The sequence below is a fragment of the Paramormyrops kingsleyae genome, chromosome 2 (genome assembly GCF_048594095.1).
Source record: "Paramormyrops kingsleyae isolate MSU_618 chromosome 2, PKINGS_0.4, whole genome shotgun sequence".
Classification (NCBI taxonomy): domain Eukaryota; kingdom Metazoa; phylum Chordata; class Actinopteri; order Osteoglossiformes; family Mormyridae; genus Paramormyrops; species Paramormyrops kingsleyae.
In genome coordinates, this window is record NC_132798.1 from 36,638,499 (window position 1) to 36,653,300 (window position 14,802).

General features: G+C 41.6%; 1 protein-coding gene across 8 annotated transcripts in view; it reads right to left on the reverse strand.

Annotated features, from left to right (window-relative positions):
• smtnb (smoothelin b) overlaps nt 1-14,802 on the reverse strand; it is an 89,048-nt gene that overhangs the window by 29,882 nt on the left and 44,364 nt on the right. For 7 of the 8 annotated variants that reach the window (XM_023796065.2, XM_023796062.2, XM_023796060.2 and 4 more), the window contains 4 exons: nt 13,252-13,409; nt 10,770-10,839; nt 10,286-10,364; nt 9,306-9,385 (listed from right to left, as the gene is read on the reverse strand). In XM_023796065.2, the coding sequence (XP_023651833.1) occupies nt 9,306-9,385; nt 10,286-10,364; nt 10,770-10,839; nt 13,252-13,409 (387 nt within the window). Of the gene's footprint in view, nt 1-3,665; nt 3,764-9,305; nt 9,386-10,285; nt 10,365-10,769; nt 10,840-13,251; nt 13,410-14,802 lie in introns of those variants that run through there. The other variant, XM_023796068.2, reaches the window with a different exon arrangement.

Consider the following 14,802-nt stretch of genomic DNA (forward strand, 5'->3'; position numbering starts at 1 on the left):
ATGGTTCTTACCGCCCCTGTAACTGACAATTTCTTTTTTTTCCTCCCATTCTATTTCTTTAACACCACATTCACTCAAGTCCATTATTAAACTGCTGGTAGGTGGTCAGAGGTCTGGCAACCAGAAGGCAGTAAAAAGGGTAGGTGCAGCATCACCATGGAGATATAACTTGCGGACTGCTACTGTAGCAAAGGAGCCAGACTTATGTCCAGAGGTACTAGATTTAAAGCTCAGCAATGGTACTTAGGTGCTGCTGCTGTACCATGCTGAGATTACTTTAAACCAGTACTTGACAGAGGGACACAGATCTACAAAGCCAAGTCAGCCCTTTCATGCCAATTAGGGAATAATGCGGATTCCATTCCAATACACTGTTACTCCTCCAGAATGAGGCAGGAAGTGGGATGCCTTCCTCTTCCCGTGAGATATGTATCAGAGGGTCCATCTCAGCAAAAGGAACTCTGCCCAGGGTGTGTTACAAACAATCACAAATCTCGATTTCCTTGAAATTAAGATTTTAAGATCAGAACCCACATCACTTTTATTATTATTGCCATAGGAAGCACATGCTTCTGTATCAAGGGGAAACAGCTAAAGCCTGAAAGTGCAGCCAAGTAAACCCTAGCAAGTCCCCCACGTACTTGCAGGGTTTTAATCATCTGAGGCATTTTCCCTGAATTTTGTTCCCATGATGCCCCTCCCACTCTTGCATGTTATAACAACATCTATTTATAAAGAACTCTGTAAACTGCTTGGATGACCTCCAATCCTGAAGACAAAAATGAAATCACAGGACACACAGGTGTCCTTAATGTGAAAAGGGAAGTTGCCACAGTTCACACTGCTGTCCATTTCAGGTGTGATGTTTCCACCTGTCTCTTCTTCAGTTTTGTTTTACCCCAAGTACAATGGAGCACAGTAAGACTCTACTACCAAAAGAAAATGTATGCAAAAATGCTTGTTTATGTTTTGTTTTTTCCCCTAACAAAAGTAATATTACTATTTTGGCATCTCCCAATTTTTTGATCACACTCTGCCTATCCTGACCATGGCAGTCACTGAAAATATAAACTTTATAATAAAACTACTTGAGTTATTCATCTACTTCTTCCCACTGTCTGTGAGATGGATTGGCATTATCTTAGGCCCAATCCCAATTCTATTTTCTACCCCTTTGCCTACCCCTCACCCCTTCCCCTTGCCCCTTGAAATGAAGTGGAAAGGGGTAGGGTTAAAAAATTTCCCCTAAGAAATGGGACACCACTACTACACTGTTATATGTCATCATCCATTGTCACTACCTCCTAACGTTACGTCAGAGGACATGCTCCGATGTTTATCACAAATTCCAAGATGTCGCCGTCAGCATCGTAGCATGTAAAGATTACTCACTCCCAAAGTTTTTTTGCGCCGTATTTGGACTTTAAAAACAGATGTTCGTTTTCACCTTGAAAACGTATGAGCCTTCGGGTTTCCTCAGTTGTCCCTATACAGAATATAATTTACAAAAATGTTGTCATGTTGCAATAAGTACGAATAGTGTAAGCACCGTTCATTTACATGTACACATATGGCCGTAAGCAAAACAAAACAACGCGTTACAACATGCAGTCAGTTACCGGGTAACGTTATATGACATAAAAATATATTTCCTAATATTGTGCAATCAGTGCTATCCGCAAGCAAACTTTAGCGATTTTTTTTCAAACGTTTCTTTACAGAACATCACCGTAAACACAAACACAAGATTGATGGTAATATACATGTAATGAAAAAATGTCATAAAAATCCTTATTAATGGCAAAAATTACTTAACATTTATGGGTCTGCTTGCTCGAGTGGGCAGCCATGTTGTAAATTTCTCTTAGCCCTTCGTTTGAAGTGAGGTCCCGAAAAATCTTCGTTTCGAGGGCTATCTAGCCCTTCCCCTTACCCCTACCCCTCCAATCAAAAGAGAATTGAGACACCCCTACCCCTACACGTGAACGCGCCAAACGGAGGGGTAGGGGTAAGTGTAGGGGTAAGGGGTAGAATTGGGATTGGGCCTTAGTTGTTTTAATATATGATTTCTTGACTTCACATCAACAATCGAATAATCTAATTTTTTTTCTTAAGACTACATAAAAATGTATGCACAGCACTCATGACTTTCCTTGAGATGTTTCCATGTTAACTTAATGTCTGAATTACAAGACTCAGACAAGTAATCTAAAACTGAAAATGAATCAAACCTTGATCAAAGACACAAGGTAAACAGATTAGTTGTATGCACACAAACCTGAACTGGAGAAAGATGTGAATTGCTCAATGTATTTTGAAGAAACTGAGCTGTGAGCTTCACGCCTACATTAACGAATTAGACAGTGTGGCAATCACCGTAAACAATGAGCAATCAGCCAATTCTTTGCTCCCAACGGTTGTCACAATCTAAAAGGTGTTGACTGTTTCACATAGAACCCCTAAGGGTCTAGCAAGCCTAATGAGTCATGAAAGCCTGCAGACAGCTGTGCATTTTGAAAAAGAAAGGTACTAAGCATCCACTACTGGCTAACAACCCTCCCACGCCCTCTGGAGCTCCCTGTTCAATGTGAACATGACAACAATTGACCCCAACAGCAGTAAGGTAACAGCAGGCATTCTCTTCACAGCAAGGCATCTGTACTAAAACAGACTCCAGACAATGATACTGCAAGGGTGCAAGTGGACTTCAGGCCAGCCAACGCCCCACACTGTAACCACCCACCTACACCCATTTCCAGTCTGAGGGGCTCGCCAGAGATCTAATGTTGGAGAGGAACGTCCTGTCTTTGTCCTCAGAGGCAAATCCTATCCACCCCTGTCAACACCACTGGACAGAAGACTTTGCTAAATGTAGGATGGCCAGTGTCCTAAATCCTGACCACAGTTAGGCGTAGGTCTGCTATCTTCCTGTTTAAAATCCCAAAGATTTTAGGCTGACAGTAAATGAATGAGACGCAGATTTCAAAAGTCAACAAAGCTGTGAACTTCATAGTTTGTAGAAGAGTTTTAATTAAATGGACTTTAATAAAATGTCACCTGACAATCACAGCGCACACGCACACACACGTACACGTACACACGTGCACAAAATTTAAAATCTACTTTCATTAGCATTTTCAGAAAACAGTGTAACCCCGGACTTTTTCTTATTTTGGGAAAGAAAAATACAGTAGCTCACCTATCATTTTTCCATTGAATACACACACATAATAAAGAAACTCCAAACTTTCATTCAGTAGATGTGACTGTGAGAAAACTGCAGAGAACTTGTCCAAAACCCAACACCACATGTCATTCCACTGCCACCAGACAAAGTGGCCCCAGCCGTAGCCTCATCTCCTGCTGTCTTACTAGGGTTTGAAAGCCAAATTATTCCCATAATTTTCTCAAAAGCTGCTCTGTTCATGTCCTTTGTTCAAGCAGTGGCTGCCATTATCAGAAAGAGAATAAACATGATTGTGCTCTCCGTCTTCCACCCATATATCCCGTACACAAAACCATAGACACACACACATACAAAAACACCTGGCTTTTGAGAACTACTGTCTGTCATCAGACAAACATTACTGGCAACAGCACAACGCCTGCAGGCATGTAGCCTACCCAGCCCTCCTGCACCTCCTTGAACTCCTTGGCCATCGTACCTTGTAACCTCGTACTGCTCATGCTTTCCATTCTGCTCCAGTTGCTGCCGGCATGTCTCCCCAAACTCTCTTACTCAGTGACTGGCCCATACTCACACACAATCACACATGTCAAGGCCACTCCTCCACACCCCTCCTAGCCCCCCCCGAATTTCCCTCTTCTCCATGTGGTGGCCTGGGAAGCCAGATGCTTCTGTCTAGCTTTTTAACTACTCACTCACACACTCCTTCCTCTGAAGGAGAGGTTCCACTTATAACCCACTCCCTGCTGCTCTGGTGTAAAGATACATGCATTGGAAAAAAGAAAGGAAAAAGTTAACATTTTTTCCCCAGAAAGTGGTCAGGGGAATGTTGTCTTGGGCCACCACACTAACAATTATAGTCTTAAGTGATATGTATAGGATTCACAGTATAGGTTTATGAAGTTGGCAAGATGGAAACTTTCCTCTTGACTGACTTACAAGAACCTGAAAATAAGATTCAAGTTCCAATAAATATGAAAAGCAAACACCTGATATTTAATAAGCTTCTGGTGAAATGCAAACAAAAAATCTTTTTTTTTTTTGAGAATTATGATAGTCTGGGAAAAAGCAAACAACTATAAAGAAGAATAATCAAACAAATGCTCCAGAAACACATTAGACCAATAATTGTATGGAAAGCCGACATCCCACCGCTCCTATTGTTTTTGGCAAGCACACCAAAGAATGAGGCTGATACACACACAATGAGGCACCTGGGAACTGGATCATCCCCCCCACTACACGCTGATCATTGTTGTGCCAAGGATGTGTCGTCACCAGGCCACTTTGTTTACCCAGAGTATTATGTTGCGTTCCATTTATCTCGGACGTCGGAGCTGGGAATGACGTCACACCCGAGTTAACGGCGTTCCTGTACAACTAGCCATGTTAGACATCAGCAATACCAGATAATTACAAAGCATTGCGTGGTATTTTGCACATACAAACAACACAGCAACATGTCCACAGACAAAGGTTGGACAGTACTGTGTGTACTACCGATTTAATGAGACACAAATAAGGCAGTGCAGTACAACAGTTAATTACTACAGCTTTTTACTGTTGATGCATGGAGCAGCCATCTTGATGTCGGGATTGTGGAGGTTCGTCTGGTTTTCCAAGTTGGAAGTCCGACCTCAGGGGACGTTGCAATTAAAAATTCCCAACAAGGAATTTGAAAATTCCAACTTCCCTATTCAAATGAAATGCACTATTACAAGCCAGCAGCACATACCTACTTTAAATGGGGGGTGTACCACAGAAGAGGGCTCACATAAGTCAGGACATATGCACTGTGACAGACACATACAAACAGATGTATGTTTGCATTCATAACTGTGCGGGCAATTCACACAGTTTCATTATGTATTAATTTTGAGTCCCAACATCAATCCATGATAACTGCGAACCAAATTAAACTGATAAAGAAACTTCAGACATCCACATCAACACCAAGATGGTGGAATTTCCAGGGTTTTCTAATTTTCTGAAGACTTTGGAAACTCACCATCACTGAGATTCAAATATACAGATGGTAATTTACACTGAAAAATATATGCAGACCAAAGACTGAATGCAAACACCCTTTCTACCATATGACAAAAATAACAGCTTGTGGATTTGAAGAATGGTTGACTGAAAAAGTCAATACTAGCATTTATGTCATTCTTCACTACAAGATTAGAAAAAATGCCAGATGGCTACGAACTAAAATGAAATGCTTGTACTGCAATGGCATGTACCTGTGTGTGTTTTTGAATTAGTGTTATCGTCATTTTGATTTTCATTTGAATTTAACTTCGTTTTAGGTGTGACTTCATTAGTTTTTATTTTAAAGACGTAAATCTACCTACATTTTAGTTTAGGTTTTACTAATTTTATTTCTAGGGATTAATGGAAACTTAAGACTTTTCTAGCTACTACAAAATGTCGCAATGTAGCACTCTTGCCTATTTCTATGGTTCATCTGCATTGCAAGACAGGCCCAAAGATAAACAAATCACTTCTGCTAAATAGTATTTAAAAGCAGTAACAGGAAGTATGTGACCTTTGTTTTTATTTCAGCTGGTTTTGGAAGCAATATTTAAAATCTTTGTTTAGCTGTAATTATTTTACTTTTATAACTCATTTTGTTTATGGAAATGTTTTTAATAATAACCCTGCCTTGTGTACTGTAAGTATATGGTGCATGGTTAGTTATAGTTAAATTCTTCTTTATTTTTAGAACATCCATATCACTCTTCATAAATGTGACAGTTTGGCACTATAGTGCTACACCAGGCCTGACACCAAAGTACACGGTTGCATGGCATGTTGGTGCTAAAAGTATGAATATTCAGTATCACGCATGGCCTGTCACTACGCACACCCGCTTTCATGTGAAGTATGAATATTCAGTGTCACGCATGGCCTGTCACTACGCACACCCGCTTTCATGTGAAGCATGAATATTCAGTATCACGCATGGCCTGTCACTACGCACACCCGCTTTCATGTGAAGCATGAATATTCAGTATCATGCATGGCCTGTCACTACGCACACCCTCTTTCATGTGAAGTATGACTATTCAGTGTCACGCATGGCCTGTCACTACGCACACCCGCTTTCATGTGAAGTTTGAATATTCAGTGTCACGCATGGCCTGTCACTACGCACACCCGCTTTCATGTGAAGCATGAATATTCAGTATCACGCATGGCCTGTCACTACGCACACCCGCTTTCATGTGAAGCATGAATATTCAGTATCACGCATGGCCTGTCACTACGCACACCCGCTTTCATGTGAAGCATGAATATTCAGTATCACGCATGGCCTGTCACTACGCACACCCTCTTTCATGTGAAGTATGACTATTCAGTGTCACGCATGGCCTGTCACTACGCACACCCGCTTTCATGTGAAGTATGAATATTCAGTGTCACGCATGGCCTGTCACTACGCACACCCGCTTTCATGTGAAGCATGAATATTCAGTATCACGCATGGCCTGTCACTACGCACACCCGCTTTCATGTGAAGTATGAATATTCAGTGTCACGCATGGCCTGTCACTACGCACACCCGCTTTCATGTGAAGTATGAATATTCAGTGTCACGCATGGCCTGTCACTACGCACACCCGCTTTCATGTGAAGCATGAATATTCAGTATCACGCATGGCCTGTCACTACGCACACCCTCTTTCATGTGAAGTATGACTATTCAGTGTCACGCATGGCCTGTCACTACGCACACCCGCTTTCATGTGAAGTTTGAATATTCAGTGTCACACATGGCCTGTCACTACGCACACCCGCTTTCATGTGAAGCATGAATATTCAGTATCACGCATGGCCTGTCACTACGCACACCCGCTTTGATGTGAAGTATGAATATTCAGTGTCACGCATGGCCTGTCACTACGCACACCCGCTTTCATGTGAAGTTTGAATATTCAGTGTCACACATGGCCTGTCACTACGCACACCCGCTTTCATGTGAAGCATGAATATTCAGTATCACGCATGGCCTGTCACTACGCACACCCGCTTTGATGTGAAGTATGAATATTCAGTGTCACGCATGGCCTGTCACTACGCACACCCGCTTTCATGTGAAGTATGAATATTCAGTATCACGCATGGCCTGTCACTACGCACACCTGCTTTCATGCGAGGGATGAATATTCAGTGTCACGCATGGCCTGTCACTACGCACACCCGCTTTCATGTGAAGTATGAATATTCAGTATCACGCATGGCCTGTCACTACGCACACCTGCTTTCATGCGAGGGATGAATATTCAGTGTCACGCATGGCCTGTCACTACGCACACCCGCTTTCATGTGAAGTATGAATATTCAGTATCACGCATGGCCTGTCACTACGCACACCTGCTTTCATGCGAGGGATGAATATTCAGTGTCACGCATGGCCTGTCACTACGCACACCAGCTTTCATGTGAAGGATGAATATTCAGTATCACGCATGGCCTGTCACTACGCACACCCGCTTTTATGCGAAGTGTGAATATTCAGTATCATGCATGGTCTGTCACTACGCACACCCGCTTTCATATGAATCAGCCTTGAGAGTCTTGACAAGCATACTGCCAAAAAACCGGGAACATTATTAATACATTCCTGTATTATTAAGAAACACTCTCTTCACAGGTAACAGAGACAAAAACATGTGACACTACTTATCTCTTTACAGCCTGTATACAGATAGTGACGTAAAATTTGATATAAAACTTGAGCTCTTGAGGACCCAAACAGCAATGTGTTGTTCTACGTTAAAACTCAAGAGGGCAATATTTACCCCAAGCATTGAGGAGAATGGAAGCCCTATCTTGATGGAGCAGCTTTGCTCTTATGCCAAAGTTCTTATGCCAAGGTTAAACCAACATTCTAATTTCACATTTCATGAAACAGCAGACTGTGTAAACAGCCATGTTGGAAATGACAGACTTGCTGTGGGGCGTCGTATTCAATTTATGAACTTGGAAAAGCAGCATGGTGTTTTTCTGAGCTGACCCAGCCAGGGTTTAGGGCTGAGTAAACATTTTTCCCTTTAGTCTTATGGCAGTTTCCAAAGCTTACGTGGGCAGCTGGCACCGTTGCAGAAGCCATAAACCTCTTCCATAATGTCTTCTCAATACGTATGGAGAATAGTCACCACACAAAGCGGCCCAAGACCGCCAGCACCGATGCGCATCTGAGGCGGACCTTCTGGGTATTTCTGTTCACTCCATTTTTGTTGTTGCACGTGGCAGTAAAACAGTCTCAGTTCCATCTTCTCTCATACAGAAGTACATTTAACATCCAAAACATTGTGTGTGTTTCACATTTAACAAAAGGAAACATATAATTGTGCATCACTATTATCAATTAACTTCGAAATATAGAAATGGGAGAAATGACAGGGGTCCAGCCTACCCCATCACAAAACTGTTCTCACAAGTTTATATCCATCCATCATCCAATTATTTACCCTGTGTAAATGGGAGGGTGCTGTAGCCTATCCCAAGCAGCACAGAGCATAAGGCTGGGGCACACCCAAGATAGGATGCCAATACATGACAAGGCACTTATGAGCAAACATAGACAACACTATGACCAACTAAGGGATGTCAGTTAGAACTGCATGTCTTTGGACTATAAAAGAAAAACCCACATAAAATGGAAACACACACACACACACACCTGTAATTCAAAGCCTCTATGTATCCAGTTATGTATCCATTGTAGTTTCCATTTTATCATTATATCCATTTAAATCAATTCATTTAAATTCAGAAGGGGTGGAACAGTAGCACCTTGGGTAGCAATGTAGCCTCATACCTCTAGGGGTCCTGCCCCGTGCATGTGTAAATGTGTGTGCCATGGGCTGGCATCCTGTCCTGGTTGTTCCCTCTCGTGCCCTGTGCCTTACAGGAAATGCCCTGAGCTCACCACAACCTTACGCCGAAGAAGTGGTTATGGAAGCTGGATGGAAATTACATTAACTTTCTTAATGGTACAATAAAGAGACCCCTGAGAACCAGACTGATCTTTGTCAGTCCAGTGTTCCTCTGCTACCCTTCTGCTGGATGCATGTGTGCTTGAGGGTGGACGGTCTGCTTGCATGCTCACCACTCTGGCCAGGCTGCTGTGCATCTCTCCAGATTCAGCCTTAGCCTGTTGATTGGTTCCTTTGACTCTTTCCATGGCACCTGGGAAAAACACACATTGGCATCAATTCTGCGAACTCTGCTTGAGCATCAAGGAGTTCCTGCTAACCCCCTGAGCTGAAATGAGACATACTGGTTGACTCAGAGCTCTTGTGTCCAGACAGACACAGGGGCAGGAGGAAATCCTGTGAGAAAGATATCAAACATGGATAGAGTATGACTAACTTTCCTACCCCTTCGGCAACTGCCAAATATTTATCATCCAATGTGAAGCAATATTGTACTGTAGCTGGCAAATGAGTCAGCATTAGCAAGACTGAGAGAAAGGAAATTAGTGTGAAATGTGTCTGACAGCTGATTTATGTTGAGGTTGGGTGATAAGGGTCAAACCTCCCTACATAGTCTGATTCAGGAAAAATGTAGAAGAGGATAAAGTAGATGCTCTAGAGTCAGTTTTGAGGCTCTTTTCTCTAGGATAACCTTTGTTGGTTAAGGTAAATCTCTGAACAGTAAACACAGTGTGTAGGGTAGTGCAGCCTGGAACAGCAGAGTGAAGAAGCAGACCGTGTAGAAGAATGGTTGGAATCTACTATCTGTTCTGATCATCACAGGTACAAGGCTCTTTGTCTGATAACTGCTCTAAAAGGTTTAGTCCTGATCATACGACAGCTATTGAAAAGGGGGTTCAAAGTAACACAAAGTCTTTGAAGCAGAGAAGCAGAGAGGGACACAGACTCAGAGGCCCAGGTAATCAGCCCATTCTCTAACCAACTTTATGGCTGAAGGAAGCACTGAAATGATTTCCTCTACAAAAGCTTTCCGCTTGCTTTAGTCAGTCATCTGCTCCTCTTGCATCTGTAAACCCCCTGAACTCCATTAAAAAATAGCCACGTGAGGTAAACCAACTAAGAAGAAGAATTTAAGGGATGTGGCGAGACTTACTCTGCAGTTCCTTGTCCCTCAGCTGGCGGATTGCCGCTCGGATCAGCTTCCTCTCCTCGTATTCACTGGCACCACGCAGCTATAGATGTGCAGACAGTGAAGCAGATGAAGGGAGACACACAGATGGAAAGAAAAGAAGACACAGAAAGATTCAGACAGACAGAGAAAGTCCACATGAACAGGGTCAGAGGCATGTTCAAATCAACTGAACTGACAATATAAGACAGACAAACCACCTTTAAGTTAAGATAAAAATCAAAAATGACACAAGTCTGGAGGAATGTATTGTTGCTTGTTTATTACGTGGCACGCCACGGTATAGAAAAAGGGGCAAGCTCAGAAATAACTGCTTAGTATAAACCTGTTATTCTACATATAAGAGGGAGTCTATGTACCTGCAGAGTCCATAGACTGTATGTTTGTGTGTATGTTTGGATATGAGCATTTTGTTTGTGTAAATGTGCTCCCGCAATTGCGAACTCACCAGTTTGGTGAGCTCTTCAATGTCCTGGATGGCCTGCAGCTTCCCAGACAGCAAATCCAGAGTGTCGGCCCTGATCACACATAGTTCTGTGTCAGTATTACACATATTCCAACGTAAGTGCTTGCAGCATAATACCTGGAACATTTCAGGGTATCGAGGGTGCCACCCCTCACACACATATAGGGCTTTTCAAACGCGACTCTCCTGCCTCTGAGCGTGACAGGAAGGGGGACCACCCAATGGGTTCTCTTGGCTAAGGCAGGAACAGTAGCTAGCTCCCAAGAAAAGAATTTCATAAAGTGAGATGGAAAATGTGACTGCTTCAGTAAAGTGCTTGAGGAGGAGTGCTATCCACCGTACTTTCCCCTCAGTTTCCCACCAAAAAGCTATTTAACCTCAATCTGCCATTCTCGTCTCTCATTTTCCACCACATTTCCAAGGCTTCTGGGCATGAGGAGCACTGAGGAGAGATTTTTCACATTCTCAAGCAGCAGCACATTGGATTGCTATCAGAAGCAAGTGTTTGCAAGGTTGCTAAACCACAATAATACTCATAGAACTTTACATAATAAAGGGGTGTGGGTGGAGCGCACACATTAGGCCTAGGAGGTCCAACATTATTATTCAAATAAAAATGTTAAAAATATTTATATAAAATTGATGGAAAAATTCTTAAAATGTTTGAAGATTTATGCAAGTTAGTATCAGTCAACTAACACACGTTTCCTCATTTTTGTTTTGCCTAATGGCCCTTATCATTTAATGTAGAATATGGGATATGCCACTAGCGGCAGTCTTCCATTAATTGATTTAGCTAGCCAGAATGGCTGAAACTAGCCAGTAAAAACACTTGTGAAATAGCATGAATATAATGATATAGTAATTCCCAAAAACCTGAAAAGAGCAGTCTAGTAGCTGTTTGGATCTCACCTTCAATTTTTTTTTTCGCCCCCACTTTCAAAATTCCAGAATAGCGTTATTTTTGAAAACACCATCAAGACAGCATATACGTGGTATAATGTCTGGACGGCTGCTGCTGGCATTTCTGTGCTGTGGATAGCTAAATAAATAAAATGGGTTATTATATAATATATTGTGGTCTTCTCGTCATTTTCCTCACTTAGGATAGTAGTAGGCTAATGGGGTTTCACCTTTCACAGTCAGTCGCACACAATGAGCTTAGGCTACTGTGTGATGATGGACTAGACTTATAGCATAATTCTAGAATTAATATAAGAACTATCATTTGAAGAAATTCAATCATAGATGTCTTTTTAAAAGAAGTTTCCCACCTCTAACACACACACAGCTGATTGAGTCCAATGGAGGTACAGCTGCAGTGAGTCATTTAACTGTTTGCATTTTCTAATTTGTGTCTGCATGTTTAGTCTTTAGGACACACAGCATCTTATCTACACTGACAGAGGTTCATCCACATGGCTCAGGCAGATGGAAAAGCTGACAGCTGCTCAGAATTGAAGCGTCACTCTGCTTATTGCGATAACTGCTTTTGCTTTTCATTAACTAGCATTAGCATTGTTCCTAGCAAAATGTAGTTAGCAGTTGTCCTGCTTTTTTTCTGAAAAAGAGCCCTTCTATCATCATTACTTGATTTATTTATGGAATTATGCTGCTCTTCTTTTGTTTAATGCCTTTTGTCCTATGAGAACTGAAATGCTGGAGTGGAATGCCCCAGCACACTGCCCTCTGAACTAGGGGTGTGTGTGTGTGTGTGTGTGGAGATATATTTATATACTACATTGCAGGGACCAAATGTAATAAAGACCTGATATTTTGATGCGAGGACTGAAAAATGTTCCCATAACAAGGGGAAACTCAATTTCATAAAAGTCTGTGAATGCAAAAAAACTAACCATGCCAAGTCTTCTACTTTGTTTGGTTACTTATGGTTGTGGCTAGGGCTGGGTACGGGTTACGGTTGTCATAGTTGAGATTAGGGTAAGAATGAATGAAGAGTCCTCACAAACATATGTGTGTGTGTGTGTGCGGGTGTGTTTTCACCAGCCCTGTCCAGCACTCTGATGATGTTATTACCATTCACGTGTTCTGAGGAGACAAGCATGCTTGGCCATTATATTTTTACATGGCAGTGAATGTGCAGATGTTGTATGCAAATCACCTGTTTGAATGCGTGTGTTAGGACGTTTGCTTTTAACCTGCTTTTAAATGTATGAACACATACAAAGTAAGTCATGCAATAAATCATGTGTATACAAATGGTCTTAATATATACACATATCCAGCTGTTGTGGATGCAGAACCACACCGATGTGTGTGTTGTTAGCAGAACTAAATATATGCAAACAAAATAAATTTGAACTACAAACAGGAAGTTCATAAAAATCAGGAGTCTGAGTCATGCAGTTAGTGGGTCTGTGTGTGCATGCACAATTATGTGTTTCTGCTTGTGAGCGTGTAAGAGCTTTGTGTGGGCATGGGCCACTGTTGGGGAACACCTCACCTGTGCTGGTTCTCTTTGTCGTCGTGCAGGTGCTGGTGAGCTGGCCGGAAGCGCTTGCTGGCCAGTGCTGCCTCCATCTCCTCAATCTCCCTCTGCCGCAGGTCTCGGATCGCAGAGTGAATGAGTCGCCGCTCATCCAGGTTCACTGTGCTATCGAGCTACAGAGAGAGACAGACATAAATGGATTGAAAAACAGAGTGACGTCATTTTTTGGGACTCACAAGGGCCATTCCACCGAATCGGTGCCATTTATGTCCCCACGACATCATACATATAAATATGAAAGAAATTTTTTTTAACAATGCCTCTTATTATCAAGCAAAGTGTCCTCATTGCAAATTTAAGACCCATGATGTAAATACAAACTACATGGAACACTGAAAATGTGAAAATGTCACCTGTCCCTGCTCACTAATGCTATACTTCATCATGTAAAATGAGTAAAAACCTTCAAAAATCTTACGTTTTCTTTGTATTGTTGTGCCCCAGTATTTCCAATTTATGCTTTAAATACATTTTCCTTATAGTAAATCAATACTAGTTAAAATATACATTTTAATAGTGTCCCCAGGTTTTCACTCAATCCTGTCATTGTAATATTTCTGCCCCTAAAAAATTTGGCACATTCCACAAGTGGCATGTTCAATAGGAAATTGCATCATTTCAGTCACCAGAAGACCATAAGAATATCAAAAGTTCCCTCACTTTCTGCATTTTGATGATATCGTAAATACAGCTCTGGAAAAAATTAAAAGATCACAGCCAAATTTTCACTCAGTTTATGGGTATGTGCCAGTGTAAAATATACTTTTTTTTTTTTTTTTTGCAAACTTCAGCCTGGCTCTTCCCTGCTTCTCATTAATGAAGAGCTTCTTCTTTGCTTTATGGGTCTTCAGTTCGGTTTCTAGGAGACTGTTATGAACTAGGGCTGGGCGATATGACTGAAAACTGTATCACGATATGAGTGTTTCATATCGGTCGATATCGATAATTATTGACATTTTTTATGACCCATTTAAAATAAAGACCAGGAGAAAAATATATTACATTTAAACATTTTTATTTTAAACATGTCAACAACCATGGAAAATAAAGTGTTTTTAAAATATGTGCAGTGTTTTGTAAACATAAATAAAACTGACGTAGACTGAGATACAGTACATCTGTAATATAAAAAAACAAACCTGATACAGTACAGTAACATTGTTTGAAATATAAAACCTGCAGAAATATGAAAAAGTAACTTCAAGTTATTCTTACTCTAATCATACTTGAAGTTGAACTATTCAAGTATATTTTCAGTCCAGGTTTTGTGCTAGGAAAAGACACACATGCAAACACTAACGAGGAAGACGCGATACGTAGGGAGCCGGAACCCGGAAGTGCGCCGTAAACACAGAGAGGAAAGAGAGAAGGGGAAACAAAAGACACGGCAGACTCGAAACGAAACACGGGATACGCGAAAAACCGGACAACATGACACATACAAACCGAAAGGATACAGACCTATAACTTAATATTCAGGAGACGGGGGGCGAGCGGCGTTAGGGA